The sequence below is a fragment of the Neodiprion lecontei genome, chromosome 2 (genome assembly GCF_021901455.1).
Source record: "Neodiprion lecontei isolate iyNeoLeco1 chromosome 2, iyNeoLeco1.1, whole genome shotgun sequence".
In the NCBI taxonomy this organism is placed as follows: Eukaryota; Metazoa; Arthropoda; class Insecta; order Hymenoptera; family Diprionidae; genus Neodiprion; species Neodiprion lecontei.
In genome coordinates this window covers 24,711,297-24,732,221 of record NC_060261.1, presented here as the reverse complement: position 1 = coordinate 24,732,221, position 20,925 = coordinate 24,711,297, and the positions used below count along the sequence as shown (strand labels likewise).

Genomic DNA, 20,925 nt, shown 5'->3' with positions numbered 1-20,925 from the left:
CATCAACTGAGACGGGAATACCAGATAGGGTTATGCCAGCTTCTGTTGATTCTGACACTGACGGTCCGGACAAGCGAAGTTCTTTTATCTGACGAGAAATTTCGACGTAACATTGGTCTGGACGATGAATATTTTTTTGATTTACATTGACTAAATTCGCAATCTCGATTAGCTTATTCGCCGACATTTTCACTGAGTTGCTCAAGTCTGTAATTACCGACATGAACTTGGCGTTATTCTTGTCAAGTAAATCGAATATTGTTGTGAGAAGAGTCTTGCTACAAGATGCCGATATCTTCGACGGAGTTTCGATGGAATTCATATCGCTGATCTATTGTATGAATTTAGCACGTTCGACAGCGCGGAAGGAGTTGACAGCGCGGCTCAGTAGAGCCGTGGAACAGTCGGTATAGCAGATAACTATTAGTAGTAATTACCAAGCAGCTCAGGCAGAATGATCGAACAGTGAGTGGTAGATCACGACGCAATCATTGGAGAAGCAGAAACAAGACTGCAGGCACGATCTCCAATCGCATCCAAGCTTTGACGCATGCGCATAGCCCAGTATCAGAGAGAGAGACAGCAATTGTTGACGATGCCGTAGAAGAAGTAGGGTTAGGATTCCAAATGCTTTTCACCTCACTTTTTCCCAAAAACAGCTCACCGAGGAAAGAATTCTATTTATGGAGGTGAATAGCAATTTTGTGCGTGCTATGTTCTGCAAAAACGAACGCCCGTGGGCAAGAGACAGCAGAGATATGTCAAGAAAACAGCGGAACGAAAGAGAGAGAGAGAGAGAGAGAGAGAGAGAGAGAGAGAGAGAGAGAGAGAGAGAGAGAGAGAGAGAGAGAGAGAGAGAGAGAGAGAGAGAGAGAGAGAGAGAGAGAGAGAGAGAGAGAGAGAGAGAGAGAGAGAGAGAGAGAGAGAGATTGACTGACAACTGTCTGACAAAGAAAATTTACTAAGCCAAAGCTGACATCTCCCAAATGGCTAGAACCATGTATGTATGTACAGCAGAACCGAAAAATTAAACATAAGAAATACAGAGGAATCATAAAGAAAACAAATATTAAAATAGTGTAAAACAATACAATAAGATACTAAGATAAACACATGGAGTTACAGCACTCAGATAACTCTAAATAAATATAAAAATAATAGTATAAAACAACATAGAGCAAAGTCAGCTCATTCTCATTTCCCACACATAGGTTTACAGACGCACACCAAAATGTTAAATAATAATGTTGCAGAACTGTCTTATGCATACTCTTCATATTAAACAGTGGACAGGTGTCTGAAAGATAAACATAGGATAAAAGGTATAACAGTGAAATAGTAAGACAGTAAAGTAAACACGGTGAGCGCAAGCAGGTATCTCAGAAATAAATATGACAATAATAAGAAATTAATAATATAAACAAAAAAAGCCGGCTCACTATCGTTCCCACATATACATATTGAGAAGCATATCAAATATAAATAATATTGCAAACAAAACTACCTCACATGCAATCTCCATACAATACAATGGATAGGTGTCCTAAAAATAAAAATAGGATAAGATAGGTACTACAGTAAAATATCAGAAGTTTCGTATAAATATAAAGGTAGTAAATGGTAAATAGTAAAAAAAAAAAAATAAAGAGAGGTAGAGAGAGAGAGAGAGAGAGAGAGAGGCTAATGAAGAGAAAGAAGACACGGCTATCAACTGTTCGTTCTGCTAACCTTAACTTGATCAGCACGACGCAGGTTAGATGTTGCACATCATTAGCGACTACTGTAAGACTTGCTCAATTTTTGTGGTTTTCTCTCTCTCTTTTCCATTTCGAACTACATCTTTCCGTATTATCATTGATTATTATGTCAATTGTTGATGTTACTAATATACACTAAATGCCGCACAATTATTTTCAGCGTATTTCTAAGATTTTCTAAAATTTTATTTTATATTTAGAACATATATTTTTTAGGAGGTGGAGCCCGCCCCCCCCTGCTCCCTCACCTTCACTCGCACCGTCGTACATCCATGCATTACTTGTAAACGTGGTTTGAATTTTCTCTTTCTTTTTTTTCAAGTTAATAATGTGACCAGAGTTGAGTCGGAAATAACGTCCTATATGTAAAATAGGAATCAAAGGAAATTATTCTCTTGTGACATAATATACTATTAATTCAAAAATTTCTGGGTCGTGGAAATCTAGTATGAAAACGGAGAGTCAAATGAGGCAATATATGTATGTTAGCTGCCGCAGGTTACTTTAATGTGGTAAAATTGCGTTGCTTGCCGCGGTTGCATTAGCCAAAAATTTTGGTAGTGCAGTTGTCATAGAGTTGAGTGTACTGATGTTGGAAAACGTTGTTGTGTCGTTGGAAAATACCGTGGTTGCTATGGCAGCGGTGACTGCGGGCGTGATAGTTTTCAGTGCAGGAATTCTCGTCAGTCTATCTACCATTGGAAGGCCAGTAGTGATTGTCGCCATTGTAGTTGTTTGCATGAGGATTGATGATGTAGAGTTGACTGTAGCTGATATGATCTTCCGGACTTTTGGACATATGTCTTTCGTTTGGAGCGGGGGTCCCAGGCAAGCATCAAGCATGTACGCCAGTAGAGATCCAACGGTCAGTCCCGTCGTGTAAGAGAGTGTCATGATGTTGCCTGTAATAGATAAGGTATACTTAAGCGGCCGTAAAATTAATGTTATTGCCATAATTTATCACTTAATATCAAACTCGAAATTGTATTGGTGCTGGACAAGGAGTTGAATTATTGGGACTGTCACTTTGCAATCCGTCATCTAGTGGGAACAAAATCAAACTAATGCAGCCAGATTGACGATTAACCGTTGACTGTCTTTTTCACCTGTGGATAGTAAAAAAGGTATATTATTGATAATATTTAATTAATTTATCTCTTATAAGTCATTTGAAACCTCAGGAATTACAATTTGCCTTCATGAAAACTGAAAACTTAGGTTATGTGGCGATGAAATGGCACCGATAATCAGGTTCAGACGCAATGAAGACATTTTCCAATACTCATCAGTTGGTGTGTAGAACAGATTTCAAGATTACATAGTTCATAAAAATTTCACATGATTACACAAGATTAATAAGGATTTCGAAAAATTTATTGATTGGTGTACATCAGATTTCGAGGGGATCAACCCCTCAATCGAATTGAATACTTTGATCTGTAGAACCTCTCCACATCATTGAACTTTCCGCTCGTTGGACAACCCAAAAAAATATAGGAAGTTATTATAATCAACCGGAAAATGAAAAGTTGAGTTTTAACTAAATCTCAACCTTTTAAGCTCTGGAGAATCACCTCTGACCATTTTCGGACGTCTGCCTGTATGTGTGTACGTGCGTGCCCGTATGTGTAATCAATTTTGGTTTGGCAATATCTGGGAAATGAATGAATGGATCTAGATGATTTTGGTCTCGGGGCTTCTCTCAACTGAAAAGTGATTATATTTTGAATATGATCAGTCTGATAGTTTGTGAGTTATTTGATGATCAATATTAAAAATAATGTGTACTCTGTCCGGCGAGAGATCAACACAATTACGAAGCCAAACGCGTCCATTTCGGTCAGATTCCGTTTAATACGCTGCTCACTTTACTCAGTTCAGGTTACCGAACGGGTCTCGCAGCTCGTCATACCCGGCTACCGCCGACAAGGGTACCCAGATACTCAAACCTTATGGTTGATTTCAAACCTTCGAGTGTCAGTCGTTACAAAATAGCGAGCGAATCCGGACTTGTGAAATTTCAAGTAAGATATAATGAGACCGTGATATTCATATTATTTTATCCATTAGTCCTGTTACAGAGCGTGGAATTTTCAATGTGCGAAATTGTAGGTACGATACTGATTATGAGTATCAAGCTCCGCTATCCCCACCTGACCTTTGCTCCACCTGGAGGCTTATTACGGTTTTCGGATTGGGTGGAAATGACGAATGTGAGCGACTCACCCTATTACGGTTAATCTCACCTCGTGAAAGTGCGTGTCTCTTCGCGCGAGCTAACTCGACACAAAATTGGATGTGAGAAGGTGAGATTGAAGTGAGTTAACGTGTTCGAGGACAGTCGTGGCGCTAGTGTAGCAACAGACGCAAATTGCACAGTAACGGTTAACCTAACAAGCCACAAGCAAGTCGCAAATATTGAACATTTGTCAAAAGAAATAAAATGAATAATTCAATGGTCGTATTTTTCATGCCAAATCGAAATAATAGATGATAAAGAATTCAACGAAGATTGCGGGATGCCTCAAATCCATTTATGAGCCCCGAAAATGAATTTCGAAGTCTTTACAGGCGAACAATTCTAAATACTTCTAGGTTTATAGATATATTTCTTTGATGTCAATATTCACAATAAAAATAAAAAATAATGAATAATCAAACAATGAAAGTGTATGTTCATTCCAAGCCATTCCAAACTGTAATGGCGTGAGATCACTAGTCGGAAGTGTCCTAGTGATTTCACATTTTCACTCGGCAGATCCGTAATTGGATGAGCGAATTCCCGTGTGATGAGAATGTGAACAGTGACTACGCGCTCACCTGAGAACCGTAATAAGCCCCCTGAACCTGTGCGACGCTGAGTCGATCTCTCGCCGAGTAGAGTATAGTTAATTTGATCCATCTTGATGAGGCCAGTCTAAGAACTTTCCGGTGGAATGCGTTTCGTGCTGGGCGTAGTTTTTATTGCATTTTGATGGCTCGGTATTGGCAAGTACGGCAACTTTTTACCGGCGTGCGTACGAAAATTACTGATACACTGTTGGATAGTACCTATCTTATGACAACCGAGTGCCCTCCACCTTTCGACTGACGAATACAGTTTTGTTACAATTTGATCGTTTGATATCGGCCCCTCCGGCAGTCTAATAACATAACATCAAATTTTAATATAATGTACACAGCTTTAAAGTCACTCAAACACGTACGGCTTGTGAACAGTGAAAAATAATTTTTTATTATATTATAGATAAAGTACTCATTCTCATCGAAGCGAAATTTCAAGCCAGGTCTACGACTAAATAAGAGAGATAGAAGTAGTTGAAAATCGGATTCTTAACACAGGGCTTATGGGAGAATTACCCCTGCGAGACATGGGCCGAGTAATATTATGCATTTACCGAACAGATGTTGATGAAAAACTAAAGTAATGTTAACTAGATCACGAGGATTGAAAATACAAGAATAAAGTGTAGGGTCAATAACAACAATTAAAAGATATTGGTTGTTGAAGTGTCAAAAAATTGGTAGTTGAGAAATGTTTAGTAACTGCCTCGAGAATCGGCAGCGTCGCAGATATCACGTGGTATGTGTATAACGCCAGGGCGCATGCGTGAGAACAATCTACGGGGTTAGGCTAGTGCATGGTCACCACGGACTTATGGACGGAGCCTATGAGTGCGGGGATGCGGCGAAAGACGGAAGGGGCACGGAGTATAGATACAAGGAGTCTGAACGGTATCGGGGTTTTCATAGTATTAATGTACGCAATAATAAACCTAAATCATAGTTCTCTTTTCTGCCACTGGCTGCGCAAGTACTCAGGACGTACCGTTGTTATTATTATTATTACACGTAAACATACACCATATACTAGCTCGCGAGTGTTAAAATTAATTAAATTAAATATAAAATAAAAATTTATCTATTTAAAATTAATTTTAAGAAAACAATGGGTAGGTGTTGTGCTGTTCATGGTTGTCTTAGTGGCCGAAAGGCAAGTGAGAATGTAGAGAAAGTAGCTTTATTCAAAGCACCAAAAGTGAGTAACCTCAAAATAATATTGAAAATTTGTGTTATTAACAAATAATTCTAAAATTTATGTAGTTTTCTAATATTTGAAAAATATTTTTATTTATGTGCTTAAATATAAAAATATATATTACTTTTAAGGATGTTGAATTGCGTAGTAAATGGAGCTCAGCTTTGGGACAAGAATTAAAAGCTAGCAGTTTTATTTGCGAATTACACTTTAATCCAGAGAATGTGATTAAAACTGATCGAGAGATTTTAAAAGATGGTAGTGTATATGTGTATGAATACCAGAAAGTTCATTTGAGGAAGAAAGCTGAGCCAAAATCACATACTAATGACGACAATGAAAACAATTGTAGCTTGCTATTAAATAATGATTCTTCAACAATCTCTGATATAAATGACGATACGACAAGAAATATATCAATTTTTGTTGGCTGTGACGAGCATAAAAAAGAATTAACAAAAAAAATAATTAACAATTTCATAATAATGCGGGGGCATTTTCTAGTCAAATGTTTTAATAAAAGTGCTACGGAGAGAAAAGTTAAATGTAAATCCTAAAACTTTGTATTTAATTCCACATTTCTCAGAATATTTTTTTCCAGAGAGGTGTCAATAGCAACAAGACTTCCCGCGTAAGAATTTAAACGAGTGCTTCTTAAAAAGTGGCGCACTCTACCGGCAAAAAAATCTGTCCCCTAAATTACGACCATTCGTTCAACATTACGTTCAGACTCCTTGTATCTATACTTCGTGGGAAGGGGAATCAGAGCCGTCAGCCATCTTGATGAGCTGAATAGATATACGTATACCACAGCTACGAACGCACGCGGATGTGTATGCATGTGCAGTTGTTTGTTATTGTTGTATAGGTCAGGTCAGATGGTAACCGATCATGGATTGAGAATTCAGAATAATACAACATGCCTTATTGTGTAGCGCCTAACTGCAAAAACAGATCTTTCTCAAAATCACAAAAACAATGTGAGGTCGAAGTACAGAATAAGGCTACATTTCACCTGTAAGTATAAGTAACGCTTCTGGAACTGTAAATAAGGTGAATGCTGCGATTCCAAGTAATGTATGTATTTGTATCTACATTCCTTCAAGTTTTCCGAAAAATATTGAGAGGCGTAGGATATGGCTTGATACGATAGGGTTGACGAAGACAAGTGTGCCAAAGTATGCTTATTTATGTTCATGTCATTTTTCACCGGAATCATTCGATCGAACATCTGCCTTCAAAGTTAGTCTGAAAGACGATGCTATACCAAATGTGAGTTCAATTCATAGTTTTTAAATACAAATATATTTCAGCATGTGAATATAAATCATTTATTCATGTAGGTTCTATATACAAAAATTTACGAATTATTCAACGCGGTGTTTCTGTTCATTCTGTCATTGTATTATATTTTTTTTTGGTTTTTTCTTCGTTTACATTTATACTCAGTATTATTCTGGTTCTATGCACAGGTGCTTTGCACCTCTATAGAATGTACGCCGGAATTAAAATTGGATTTAAAAAAATGTGCTTACCTGCACAGTTTTTTATACAAAAAGAATTGAAGCTGTGTTCGTACATACCTATACAGTTCGAAGAAATAGTTTATCACAACGATCTGTCCGAAAAACTAATACTGCCTAAAGTGAATCGTTTAAACGTGGCGCCCGAAAACTTAGCTCATCAATATGGCCGATGTGCTACCACATGTACTCTCCGCAAGGCGCATACCCCTCGCCATCAAGCCTAGCTTACGCTCCGTCCATAAGTCCGCGATGGTCACCGATGAGTGCGTCGAATAAATTGGCGGTGGGAATGAAATAGACAATTGCGACGTTACTGTTATTCTGTATGCAGTACCGTAATGTGAAATTATTCCTATTCCCTGGATTTTATTTATCCACAAACAACGAGTAATTGTTACATTAAATTATCAATAACTTGATGACGAGCCACTGTACGATGACAAACATGTATATTACTGAAAAAATTGAGGGCATTGCTTGAGCCCCCACACAAATCGGCACTGAGTGTTAGAACCACCTTAACCGGATTGCCATCACTTTGGCATTATGGTACATGATATTGCTAGCATTTTGACGATTCAGTACAGGTAATACAGACTGGCTTATGATGGTAATATGCCATCATTTGTCCGATGAAAGCAATTTTCATCTATTCATGATATGGAGTTCTTGCTAGATACATGGTATGCAAAATTAAGTAGTTGACCAGTTTACCGACCAAAATTTATAGTTGACGGTAATCGTTGATCTAAATATGTTGCTTTGATGACGCAATAGGGCCATATTTTCTCTGAAGTATCTTGAAAATAATTGGGACCAAATTTTTGCCAAAATACGGATGTTAATCACCTGACAGTCTTGATGATGATACAATCGTGAATAAAAATTTTTGTGATATGTGTCCTGTAGTGAGATAATTTTTAATATTCTATGACAGCACGAAATTCCATCTCCTGATCGGAGTCGTGTATCAGTAGGAAAAAGGTTTCCTGTTTTGTAAAGCAAACTGTAGCCTAATGAATAGAGCGTGCGATTGGTAATGCCAGTGGTCCCTGATCGAATCCCATCTTGAAAGCGTCAGATTTGTTGTGAAACTAAAATTGCGTTTTAAGGGTCCTTGACTAATGTAAGTTGATATTAATTTAAAAAATATATAATAGAAGTTACATTAGGCTGATTAAATACATTTGGAAAAATATTTTGATCGTTTACATAGTCAAGCTGTTGCTGCATCAGCCTTCAGTGCAGCGGCTCTATATCAAACTGGCAATGGTCCAGCACGATGTGTTTGCTAGGTCAACTTTGTATTTTTGGGGTAATTATATTAACGTCCTTTTTTCTGTTTTTGTTTCGAAAAATAGGAGGAGGTAATTAAAAATTGGAAAGGTGACATCTCGCGAGTTGATCTATGCATTTTTTTTATGAAATTCGAAAGCCTAGCCGCTTCGACCGCAGTAACTTGATCGCGTTTATTTCACTCTAATCAAAATTTTGTAAGATGATTATTTAAAAAATTGAGAAACGTACGTAGTCTTAGGTTTTAAATTTAGATAATTTAATATTAAATTGATTGAATAGTTAAAATGTTGAGTAAATTATACAGGAGACAACAAAAGAAAAAAAAATTTTTAATTCTATTTAAGTGACCAAATTTTGATTCTATACATCGAATAATAACTAAAATCTTCATTTATTACTTGGAAAGTTTGCTTTTGTCTTTTTAACGTTGTTGAATAAGTATTGAAGTTTTTGATTGCTACTATAAGCAGCAGGTAGCAGTACCTTGAAATATCAAACTTTTATCCAATACAACTATTTTTTCTTTTATTAGTTACGTGGAAGAAATCAAAATTTGACATCTAGAACACAGGCTCAAAATTTGTGTTAACCGGTGTTATTATTAAACGGATTCTCCAACCTCCTGTTACTAATTTACATGTAATAAAAGTCATGTCATTTAACTTTGTTTCAGTCGCATGCTGTTCTGATATCCTTAACTTTTTGCACCGTCACATTATCCGCTAAATTTAATTATTCCAGAATCACAATTCCCAATGAATGGAATAATTATTTCTAGTCAATTTATTTTTACCATGTTTTCTAATTAAAGCGATAATCTTGTATCGTGAATTTATCACGATCTAGTGATTCACATAATTCTGACTACTCTGTGCGACACTGACGCCAATGGTTACCATGACGGTCGCGGGCTCAAGATTCCCTTGCGGGCCGTATTTTTTCTCAAGTTTGCAGTATTGACCGTCTAGCTTGGCTCACGTAAGAGTTGTGCATGTGTGGGGTAGGCGCACTGAGTGGATCAGGTTGGGTCCATTGACCAGACCTTCCCTGTATGTACATGTAATAGTGATCCATCGGTTAGAAGGTGTTATATACATAGCTTCTTACCCGTCAATTCTCTGTGTTCCTCGGGTACCTTGCTGGGTGCTTGAATCATGGGTACACTTCCAACAATTCCGTTGGTCAAGCCTAGGAGTAGCGAGAACAATAACGGATAGCCTTCGCCCGACAAAATCGGCGCTCGTCTTGGAATAGCGCACAACAGGAACAGGGGAATGAGAATCGCACGTGCTCCAGAAAAGTATAGTAGCTGTGTACGAGTCCACTCGTATGGGATCGAGGCTAAGACCTGAGGAAAAGTAGCGTAATACAGTCCGCTCTCATAATAGTACCGGCGATGGGGGAGTAGCGGAGTATTTTTCTTGGAACTCAGGTACCCCCACCGCTGACGTGCGTTCACGCCGTCGGAATTCTCGTCTCGCTCTCGTAATAGTGCCGCCGCACCGGGTAAACTGTGACTACTCGTGTATATTTATATTCGTTTTCCTTATCGTATAAAAATCGATTAATCCGATTTTCGAAATTCAATTTCTTTTTCTAAATTTCGTTATTTCAAGAAAACTTTTCACACATATCCCCATTTACTCCACAGAAAGTGTTAAAAATACATATTGATACAGTAAGATCATCAAATGTATATGATCTCTACTTCTTTGAATAAAATCAATTATTATTTCAATGATAATAATCGAAATTTATGAGAATTTTTTAATGATATGTGTTTAGAGAGATGGCAAAAGGATATGGCTCATCGACGTGGGATCCGCAAATTAGTGATGAGGACGAGTGTAAATGAAACAAAAATGATGTTGAGATGGAGAGAGATAATGATTACCGATAAACGAGACTTTTATTGGTTTCGATGTGGCGATACAGACCGTATCGCAAGAGAACGTTACAGAGAGTGAAGATTTTACAGAGCGAGAGAACACATAGATTACACACATACATGATTTCGAGACAGTAGACAATACATGAGATACAGCTGACAGGTTTTGAGTCGTGACACGGGCAAGCGGCGAGATTTGACGCAGAGACGGCAAGTAAACATTGCACGCGAGTGTGCGTACATGTGCGAGGACGATTTTGAGTGTCACGAGACACACATTTAACTATTCGATACGTTGCCGAAACATACCACCTGCTTCGCTATCGGTAACGATCGCGAAATTAGATTATGCCGCCCGCCGTGCGTTATTCATTCTTAGAGTCAATAATTGTCTTAAGAGGACACTGGAAGCACACACAATTTTACGATTGGACGTTTTAACACAGCGGATTTCGTTTTAATGGTCACAGCGCGAACGAGACCGTCGGTTCCCGTGCACTTCGATCACTTTCGCGAGAGGCCACACAGATGGAGGTAGATTTTCGTTTTTTACGAGAACGATGGATCCGATTTTGATGTTCCCGCAATGAGTCTGCCATTTCGAGAGGTTTTGGAAGGACTGAAGATACTCCGTACTCCACCGTTTCCAAAAATGCTCCAGCATTTGACGCGAGTGTTGCCAGTGCGATAGCCGTTGACCTGGCCCCTCGATGAGTGACGGCTCAGGAATTGTGTTTAATGCTGAGCCGACGAGAAAGTGTCCTGGAGTCAAGGCACTTGGATCCCTTGGATCGTCCGACATAGCGCAAAGAGGTTGAGAGTTGAGCGTGGCTTCTACTTGCGTGAGGAACGTCGCGAATTGCTCGAACGTTTGAGGTGAAATTTGACCGATTTGACTCCGGCTTTCCATTTTCCACCGAAATGAGGCGCGGAGGGAGGATTGAACCGCCACTGGGTTCCGTGTGATGCGAGGATGTTTGCGATTTCTGAGAACTCCTTCGACGATGCAGCGAGAAGACGGCGACGTTCTGAGTCTGCGCCGACGAGATTCGTTCCACAATCGCTTGCGATCGAGGCACAAAATCCTCGTCGAGATGTGAAGCGTTTGTACGCCGCGATCAATGCCTCCGTCGTGTAGTCCGAAACTAGCTCGAGATGCACAGCCGAGGTCGTGAAGCAGATGAAGATAACGATATATCCCTTGTATGATTTCGCTCCTCTTCCGCGGGAGGCTCGAATCGAGAATGGACCAGCGTAGTCAACGCCAGAGTGAAGAAACGGCCTTGATTGCGTGACTCGAGACTGAGGGAGTTGGCCCATCTGTTGGCTGCTGGGGGTGGCGCGATGACACGCACAAGGAACGCAACGATGTATGAACATGCGGATCGGTACTCTTCCTCCCAGGATCCAGTACCGCTGTCGGATTGTGGCGAGAGTGAGTTGCGGACCTTCGTAGAGCGTCAACCGATGATGATGATCGATGATCAATGTGGAGAACGATGATTCGCGAGGCAAGATGAACGGGTGCCTTTCGTCATACGAAAGCAATGAGTGATTCAGTCGACCACCGACTCTGAGGAATCCGTTTGAATCGATGAACGGCGTGAGTCGCGATAGTGGATGACCTCGAGTGAGACTTGAGCTTGTCTCGATTTGGCGAATTTCTTCCACGAAGTACGCCTGCTGGGTCACCTTGGTTCAAAACAGTTGGGCGTCGCTTAATTCGAGAGTAGAGATCGGTCCGACACTGATAGACGTGTTTACGTGATTCGATGTCGTCTTCGCGAGGAACCGATTTGCTGCGCGTTTACACAATGATGTGACTTTGAGGAGAGTCAATAGTTTTGAGTAGCGATCGACGAGATCCCAGATTTGTAGCAGCTTAGCCGTTGCGATGTGCGTCGACAGCCCTTTTCTTTCCGCGAGATGAATGTTTTCTTCCGGTCGCGGAGATAAGGATGGCCAATTGACACAAGGCTTCGAGAGCCAGGATGGTCCGAAGGTCCAAAGTTCTGATTTTTGGAGTTGCTCCGGAGATGCACCACGAGACGCAAGATCAGCGGGGTTTCCAGAACCCGAGATGTGATACCAACGAGCGCGCGCGAACTCTTGGATTTCCGTTACGTGATTACGAACGAATTCCTTCCACCGCGATGGGTGGCTTTTGATCCACGCGAGCGCGACTGTGGAATCCGTCCACAGATAAACCGGGCTGTTTTCGAAATTAAGAGTCTTTTCCACATGACACATCAACCGGACGAGAAGATTCGCAGCACAGAGTTCGAGACGAGGAATTGTCACCTTCTTTAGCGGCGCTACTTTAGTTTTCGCGCACACTAGTGAAACGCGCACTTCGTGAGTGTTGATATACGTTCGCGCGTAGATCACTGCGCCTAATGCACTTTGAGAGGCGTCCGCGAAACCATGGATCTCTATCCCGAGAGATGCTGAACTTAACCCGATCCATCGTGGGATGGTGATAGCTGAGATGCCTTGAAGATCTTGTAGAAACTCGATCCATCGCGAGGACAATGAAGCTGAGAGCGGCTCGTCCCAGTCGAAAACGAGTGTCCACAATTTCTGCATAAAGATTTTGGCTCTGATCGTGATCGGCGAGAGCCATCCGAGAGGATCAAAGAGCTGCGCGGTTTGTGAGAGAACTTTTCGTTTCGTGAAATTGTCCCGAGTTTGATTAATTTGTGGAGAGAACGCGAACGCGTCGATGTCTGGTCTCCACGCAAGACCGAGAGCCCGAAAGAATGGACTTTGATCGAGATTTAGATGCATCGCGATCTCTTGATGGTTTCGAGAAATGTCAACGAGACTTTCTGGGTGGCTTGACGTCCACTTTTGAAGTTCAAAGCCGTCCGCCTTGAGCAATTGATTGAGTTCGTTGATTTTCTTCCGACCTTGATCAACGTCCTTTGCTCCTGAGAGGATGTCGTCGACGTACGTGTTCTCGAGAATGACGTGGCTCGCAAAGGGATACTGCTTATCTTCGTCCTGAACGAGTTGATGGAGAACACGGATCGCGAGATACGGAGCGCTTGCAAGACGATACGTTACCGTAGTCAGTTGATGTTCTTCAATCGGTAGCTCTGGTTCTTCCCTCCAGAGGATTCGCTGAAAATCTTGGTCATCATTGTGGACCAAAACTTGTCGGTACATCTTGACGATGTCTGATGAGAACGCGACTGGATATTGTCGCCAGTGTAGGAGAACGTCCGCGAGGTCGGTTTGCACTTTTGGACCGACGAGAAGATTGTCATTGAGAGAGAGTCCGAGGTTGGTTCTTTGAGACCCGTTGAACACGACACGCAACTTGGTTGTTGAACTGCTGTCGCGAACTACACCGTGATAGGGAAGATAAAACACGCGGGAATTGTCTTCAGGTACATTGATAGCGCGATGCATGCGCCCGAGTTCACGATATCTACGACGGAAGCTCAAGTAAGCTTCCTTGAGTTTCGCGTCGCTACCGAACCGTTTCTCCAAACGAAGGAGCATTTGATGCGCGGGATTCCGCGAATTGCCGAGCTCTACCGAATTGTCCTTGAGCGGCAGCCTAACTACGTAACGACCGGACGCAGTTCGAGAAACCGTTTCGCAAAAGTGTTGCTCACAACACTCTTCTTCGGAAGTTAGTGCCAAAGGTTTCGACACTTCTTCCTGCTTCCAAAACTACTGCACGAGATCGAGCAGTTCGTGATCCAGGGAGTATTGGAAGCCTTGGACTGCGCCATACGAGGGGCTTGCTGCTTCCGCTGAAACGCAGCCGGAGAGGACCCAACCGAACTGAGTTTCTTGCGCGATTGGTGTTCCTGGTGCTCCTCTTCGAACTCCTTGACCAATGATGTTGCTGTAGATGTCAGCTACGAGAATTACGTCGATTTGACTGGGATGCACAAAGCTTGGATCCGCGAGGTTGAGTCCTCGTAGATGAGGGCAGTTTTCGACGAGAAGTCGACGTGAGGGTAGATACGATGTGAGTCGTGGAAGCACGAGTGCCTCCACCTGACACGAGAACGAGGTGTGAGTACGAGATTGGAGTTGCAATGTCGCGATGCCGCGAGTCACTACCGATTGATGAGCTCCGACGCCAATGATCGGTTTCGTTGCTTGATGCCGATGTAGTCGCAATTGTTGCGCTAGCGACTCCGTGACGAATGAACTTTTGGATCCTTGATCGAGTAGAGCGCGAGCGATGATTCTTTCTCCAGTCTCCGGATTCGAGGCGATCAATTGCACTGTGGCGAGAAGAACTGGAGAGCGCTTGATCATTGTAGGCTGAGCTGAGTGGTTGCTCACCTGAGGGGCGCTGTTCGAGATCGGTGCGTTCGGCACTGCAGGTTGCGCTACTGCAGCCTGTCCTTGAGATGTGCCGCTGTTGGCAGCTGTCGAGATTGAGGAAGAGTTTCGATGCAGCAAGGAATGATGTCGACCGTTGCACACGCGACACGTTTTGTTAGATCGACAGTCCTTCTGCTGATGCGGACCGAGACAATTGAAGCAAAGCTTCTTGGCAGAAGCCACTTCCCTTTTTTGATCGAGAGACTTGTCGCGAAAGGTCGAACAGAACGCGATGTAGTGGTTGCCTTTGCAACAAGCATACAACTGTTCCTTTGATTGCGCCCTATGTGACCTTGTCGTCTGAGAATTTGAACTTCCTTGCGATGAGTGCGGTTTCGACGTCGCGATCTGATTGTGAGCATGAGCTTGCTCCACGGCTTCGAGGGTTTGGATGCGACCGTTGAGAAACGCCTTGAGCTCCGCAAACGTGGGAGGCTCGAGTTTCTCGCTAACACTTTTTTCCCACTCTTCTAGAGATGCTGGGTCGAGCTTGCGAATCCTCATGTGCACGATGATATGATCCCCTAATTTCTCGGGACTATCGAGAAGTTCGAGCGCGCCAAGAGCTTTGCAAGTGTTGCTGTGCAAGCTTTTCAGTTCCGATGACAATTTTTTCGTGACACGAGGAATCGCGAAAAGTGTCGCGAGATGAGAATCCGTCAAAAGTCTCTTGTTTTCGTACCGCGATACGAGAGTTTCCCAGGCTCGAGGGAAGTTTTCAGCGGTAAGAGCGATGTTTTTAATGAGTTGTGACGGTTCATCGGTAAGACTTGTTTTTAGGTAGTGCAGTTTTTCCACTTCCGAGAGTTGCGAAGTTTCGCGAACGATTGATGTGAAGAGGTCGTGGAAAGACTTCCAGTCTGAGTAATTGCCCGAGAACGTAGGCAATTCGATGCGTGGTAGCCGTTTTGAGGCTCCTCCAGTTGTGAGTTGTGGGGCTGCGGCTGTTGGCACGATCGGTGCCGATAGAGTCTTGAGAGTTTCGAGTAGATCGAGCATCTCTCCCTTCGCGTTCTAGTATTGCTCTTTGCACTGTCCGTAATAGTCTTTCGCGAAATACGAAAGTCTTTTGATAGCGTCGAGTTGATCACCTTTTGCTGCGATTCTAATTTGATCGACTGTCTCGTGCATGCCTTGGAACTTCAGCCAATTTGAATTTAAAGCATCTAATCGTGATTGCACTTGCCCGAGGGTTGTTTTTGCTTCACCGAGCTTGCGCAAGTTTTCGAGATTGCGACAGATGCGCCTGAAGAGATCGGTTTGACGTTCAATGTATTCGTCGATCGTCATTTTGACAAACGAGAAAGTGTAACTCACGCGACGAACAGAGTTTTCACGAACGAGATACGCACACAGTGATAATAGGGCGTCGCGATACACACTTCGAAAGATCGGTGTTGTTGACGCTCAGATCTTAGTCACGGTCACTACAGAGGACACCGCACGTTTGAATTTAACGGACGCGACTGATTTTGGTGATGGTTTTCACCGATAACGATATTGTTCACTTTGATTACGTGAACTTTCGCAACTTGATGCACACGCGATAGTTTCGTTTCACTCACTGGCTAATTCGTTTTCCCGTAAGTCGCAACGATTCGAAAGATCCGACTCGATTTGCGAATGATCCGATTCGATTCGCGACTGATCCGGTTTGAAGGACCAAAAAATGTTTAGAGAGATGGCAAAAGGATATGGCTCATCGACGTGGGATCCGCAAATTAGTGATGAGGACGAGTGTAAATGAAACAAAAATGATGTTGAGATGGAGAGAGATAATGATTACCGATAAACGAGACTTTTATTGGTTTCGATGTGGCGATACAGACCGTATCGCAAGAGAACGTTACAGAGAGTGAAGATTTTACAGAGCGAGAGAACACATAGATTACACACATACATGATTTCGAGACAGTAGACAATACATGAGATACAGCTGACAGGTTTTGAGTCGTGACACGGGCAAGCGGCGAGATTTGACGCAGAGACGGCAAGTAAACATTGCACGCGAGTGTGCGTACATGTGCGAGGACGATTTTGAGTGTCGCGAGACACACATTTAACTACTCGATACTTTGCCGAAACAATATGATTACTATATTATGAATTTTGTGACGAAATAACATTATTAAAAAAATAATGACAATAATTTGAATTTAAAGCAGAGAATTATACGCTATTTCATTGAGCCAGCGTTTGGCACTATTGACAGAGACGAATATGAAACCCGAAGTGAGCCCGTGGTGGGGGTTATGTTCGGTGGGGGGGAGTGGCACTATTACGGGAGCGGCCTGTATTGGGACTAACGATTTAAAAAACTCAGTCTCGTGTTCATGAGTAGTAGTTTGATTATCACTGTTGAGGACTTGGGACTTTTACGTAAGACTCATTGGTGAGTATGAGACTTATGAGGTATGCAGAAGCTCAGTCTTGTTAGTAGTAAAAATGGCTACTTGGCCAAAAATAATCGATGCATTGGAATCGAGTTTATTAAGATTTGTGAGGTATCAGAGGGAATAGTTTCATGGATCTGAGAATCAGCTGAAACGCTGATGGTTATGGATTAAGAAAGTTTAGTTTTATTGACAAGAACACATCACGAGACTAAAAAAACGTTTAATACGTAGGAGACGCACGGGCATGAAAAAAAGTGTTTCTTTCTCTTAGCGCCTCCTTTCGGCACGCGATCACACCATAGTTTCTCCCTTGCAAAAACGGCGCACGCAGGCGCGGGGAGGTACGAGTGCGATAAACCATGGTGTAAGGATTAAGGTGTGCTACAGCGCAGCTTTTCGGATCAACCAATAGAAAAGTTCCACCAGTTGACGTCGCAACAGTCGGTCAATTCAAAACTGTCGGAAGATTCAAGGTAGATTAGAATGTTACAGATGAAACGTTGACTGAATTCGTCAGTTCACGCATAGCGGAAATGTGAATACTTTTTCCTCTGCAGGTCCTAGCAGGATTCTTATAGCCCTTAACCGAACAGTTCAACATTTGATTCAATTCGTGAAACGATGCGCGTCAACGCGATGCGTGACCCACCACGTTTGTTTATACGTTTATCGAAGTAATAGTTGCGGTTATGTTGTAATTTGTACTCGTGCATGCGCTGTAGGCTTACTATGACTTGCCGTGACGTCAACTGGTGGAATACGCAACCTTGTACGAAAATTGGTTCTCTATCGAGCACACCTTACTCCTTACACCATGCGATAAACATTCATCTATCCGACACATTCACCGTTTAAGCACTCGTTATTTACAACATATCACACAACAAGCCAAATTACATTTTGGGCAACGCTTTTGTAAATATATCAGCTTTTTGGTATTTTGTGGGAATATATTTTATATAGACTCTCATTTTCATTTTCGTCTCCGACAGGATACAATGCAACCACCGGATCAGCAGGCACACATACAGATTTTACGTCCGACATACCAAATCTTACAAGAATTTTTTCAACATACTCGGATTGAGGAATGAATATCGTTTTCTCGACACGATTTCGTTCTATTTGCAAACATACAAATCGTGACACATCTCCTGTAGTTATCTCAAACGCACTTTTCAGACAACTCATTACAGCATCCAGCACTTCACTCGATTCCGGAGCCACAAGGCCATCGTCGACAAACAATGCTAGAAGGATATTCACACCATCGACACGTCCCTTAAAGATACACTGATCTGCATGGCCTTGAGCAAAGTTTAACCTTTTTAGAAAATCACTCAACTTGCGATTTCAGCATCTGGGTGACTGCTTCAAGCAATAGCGTGACCTGTTTAATTTGCACACGTAGTCTTCTAGCACATCCAGACCTCCTTCGATAGCGAGCCCCTCAGGAACTTTCATAAAAATCTCCTCCTCCAGTTTGCTATATAAGAAGGCAGTTTGAACATCAAGCTGAGCCAGCTCGTAGCTTCTTGCGTTATCTCCGTCAAAAGTGCTCGGAGTGAATCATACTGGATAACAGGTGCTAATGTTTCGTTGTAATCCACACGTTATTGCTGAAAAAAGCCTCGCGCACACAGGCGTTCTTTGTCGTTACAAATTGTCGCTGATACTCACCGGCTGATGACCCCTGAGCGACCTCGAAGACTCACTTCGAGTCTATTAGCTTATCACCGGGCTTCTTTCTGACCACTGTCCAAGTTTCATTATTTTCATGAGTTAGCAATTCCTGAATAATTGTTTTCAACCATTTTGTTCAATCAGGTCCACTCACCGCTTCCTGCAGTGTAGTCGGTGCTCTACGTAATCGATCTCGTGGAGATACCTTTGTGGTCGCTAAATCAGTCTTCGATCTCGTAGTTGTTTTCTAGCCACTAACTCGCTTAGCTCGTTCTGCACCTCGACTCCTTCTTCCTGCTGATGCAGTGCTGCGTCGTCCGGTACATTTTCGTCCGAAACTCGATAGCCTCGTCGTTTTGTGTTATTTTCATTGATTGTTCTTCTGGATTCTTCACGCTTGTACTCTATTCAGCTTCCGTTTAGTTAAACTCGACATCCCGAGACACCACAATTGTTCTCTTTGCCGAATCCCATAAGCGATAATTCTCTGACTCGTCCTGATATCTCACCAGTATTAACTTTTTCGCCTTATCGTCTAGTTTCTCACGAAACTGCTTGGGAACATGAGCATATGCTGTCGATCTGAAGACTCTAACGTGACATAGCGCCGGTTTTCTTCCGGTCCAATCTTCACATGCCGTCTTATCTGTTCTTATCTGCCCAAGTCCGATTTTCTGTTTAGCATATACACAGCTGTGTTAACAGCCTCAGCCCACAGCATCTCCGGAAGGTTTTTTTCTTAGAGCATCAGTCTGGCGCTTTCAAAGATGGTTCGATTCGCCCTCTCTGCCTTTCCGTTCTGTTGTGGTGTGTGGGCTGCCGAATTCTCCATACGTGTTCCTCGTGCTTCAAGATACGCTGTCATCGCTGTATTTTTATATTCACGCCCGTTATCCGATCTCACTACCTTTGGTCTTGATCCGAACTTGTTTTCGACTAGCCGCTCATAAATCTTGCATTTTTCGAACACTTCGTCTTTGTGTTTTAGAAAGTAAGCATGGAAAAAACTCGGGGCTTCATCAGTGAACGTTACGAAGTAGCTTGCACCTCCTTGAGATTTTTTCTGAATCGGTCCACGTACATCAGTATGGATGCACTCACTCGGCTCCATTTCGTGCGAACTCGATTTTCCTGGAAACGATTTTCGATGCGCTTTTCCGGCAAGAGTACGATTTCCGGGGCGACGTAAATCACAGGGTGCGTGCTGGGCACCTCGATGTGTGCATGGAATCACGGGTGCGCATTTATCGAAAAATTGCATAAGACCTTTTCTATAGGAAATTTAATTTCCTACAAAAAGTGTTCTTTATAATTTTTTCGAAAATGTCATATTTACCAAGATATTTCAAAAAACAAAAATAAGCGATAGGTATCGATATCTCGAAAACTAAGCGAGATATCGAAAATTTTTATTCTTCACTTTCGATTTCTCTCGTCGAAATACATCAGAATCCATCGTTTCTTTCGGTAACATCACGCGATCGAGTATTCGATAAATTGCGTTACTTTGTTTTACACCGTTCATAATTGTCTTATCTTTCAATGATACTGTCATGCATTCATTGTCAAACCCGATAAAACAACCTTTCTCGGCGCACGCACTCATAGAAAGTAGGTTTTTCTGTACTTCCGGTATATATGTATAGTACACCTTCTATTCGCACGCGATTCCAATGACCGTCAAAAACCGTTTCAAGGTTTATATTCCCCTCACCTTGTATCTTGCACTCAACGTAGTTGCCATGCACAACAGTGTCAACGACGCCCATGCGGAGAGTTTCAAACCATTCGCGCTGATGCGAGATATGTCGAGAAGCCTTACTGTCACCAATTCAGGCTTCTGGGTTATCGACCTCGAGCAGACGCCTCACTTGTCTCTCCGAGATACCGACCCGCTCTTTTCGAGTCATCGATCTGCTCTCTTTCCCGCGACCACAAGTACGTATGACTGCAAACTACTTCCGTCTTTCGATTTGTCGCCACCACT

The 20,925-nt window shown here is 42.3% G+C and overlaps 2 protein-coding genes across 5 annotated transcripts in view; one reads left to right on the top strand and one right to left on the bottom strand.

The window, feature by feature from the left end:
• Positions 1 to 961: 961 nt before the first annotated feature.
• Positions 962 to 20,925, bottom strand: part of LOC107216890 (equilibrative nucleoside transporter 4) — a 38,080-nt gene continuing 18,116 nt past the window's right edge. Inside the window, exons 9-11 of one of the 4 annotated variants that reach the window (XM_046730133.1) lie at positions 9,729 to 9,969; positions 2,382 to 2,659; positions 962 to 2,116 (exon numbers count right to left, since the gene is read on the bottom strand). In XM_046730133.1, the coding sequence (XP_046586089.1) occupies positions 2,075 to 2,116; positions 2,382 to 2,659; positions 9,729 to 9,969 (561 nt within the window). In that variant the 3' untranslated portion in view covers positions 962 to 2,074. Of the gene's footprint in view, positions 2,660 to 9,505; positions 9,669 to 9,728; positions 9,970 to 20,925 lie in introns of all 4 variants that reach the window. The other 3 variants (XM_046730134.1, XR_006902557.1, XM_046730132.1) reach the window with 3 other exon arrangements.
• LOC124292697 lies at positions 5,662 to 6,493 on the top strand. Its single transcript, XM_046730135.1, has 2 exons — positions 5,662 to 5,796; positions 5,928 to 6,493. The coding sequence occupies exons 1-2, from the start codon at positions 5,707 to 5,709 to the stop codon at positions 6,351 to 6,353; spliced, it is 516 nt and encodes a 171-aa protein (XP_046586091.1). The 5' UTR covers positions 5,662 to 5,706; the 3' UTR covers positions 6,354 to 6,493.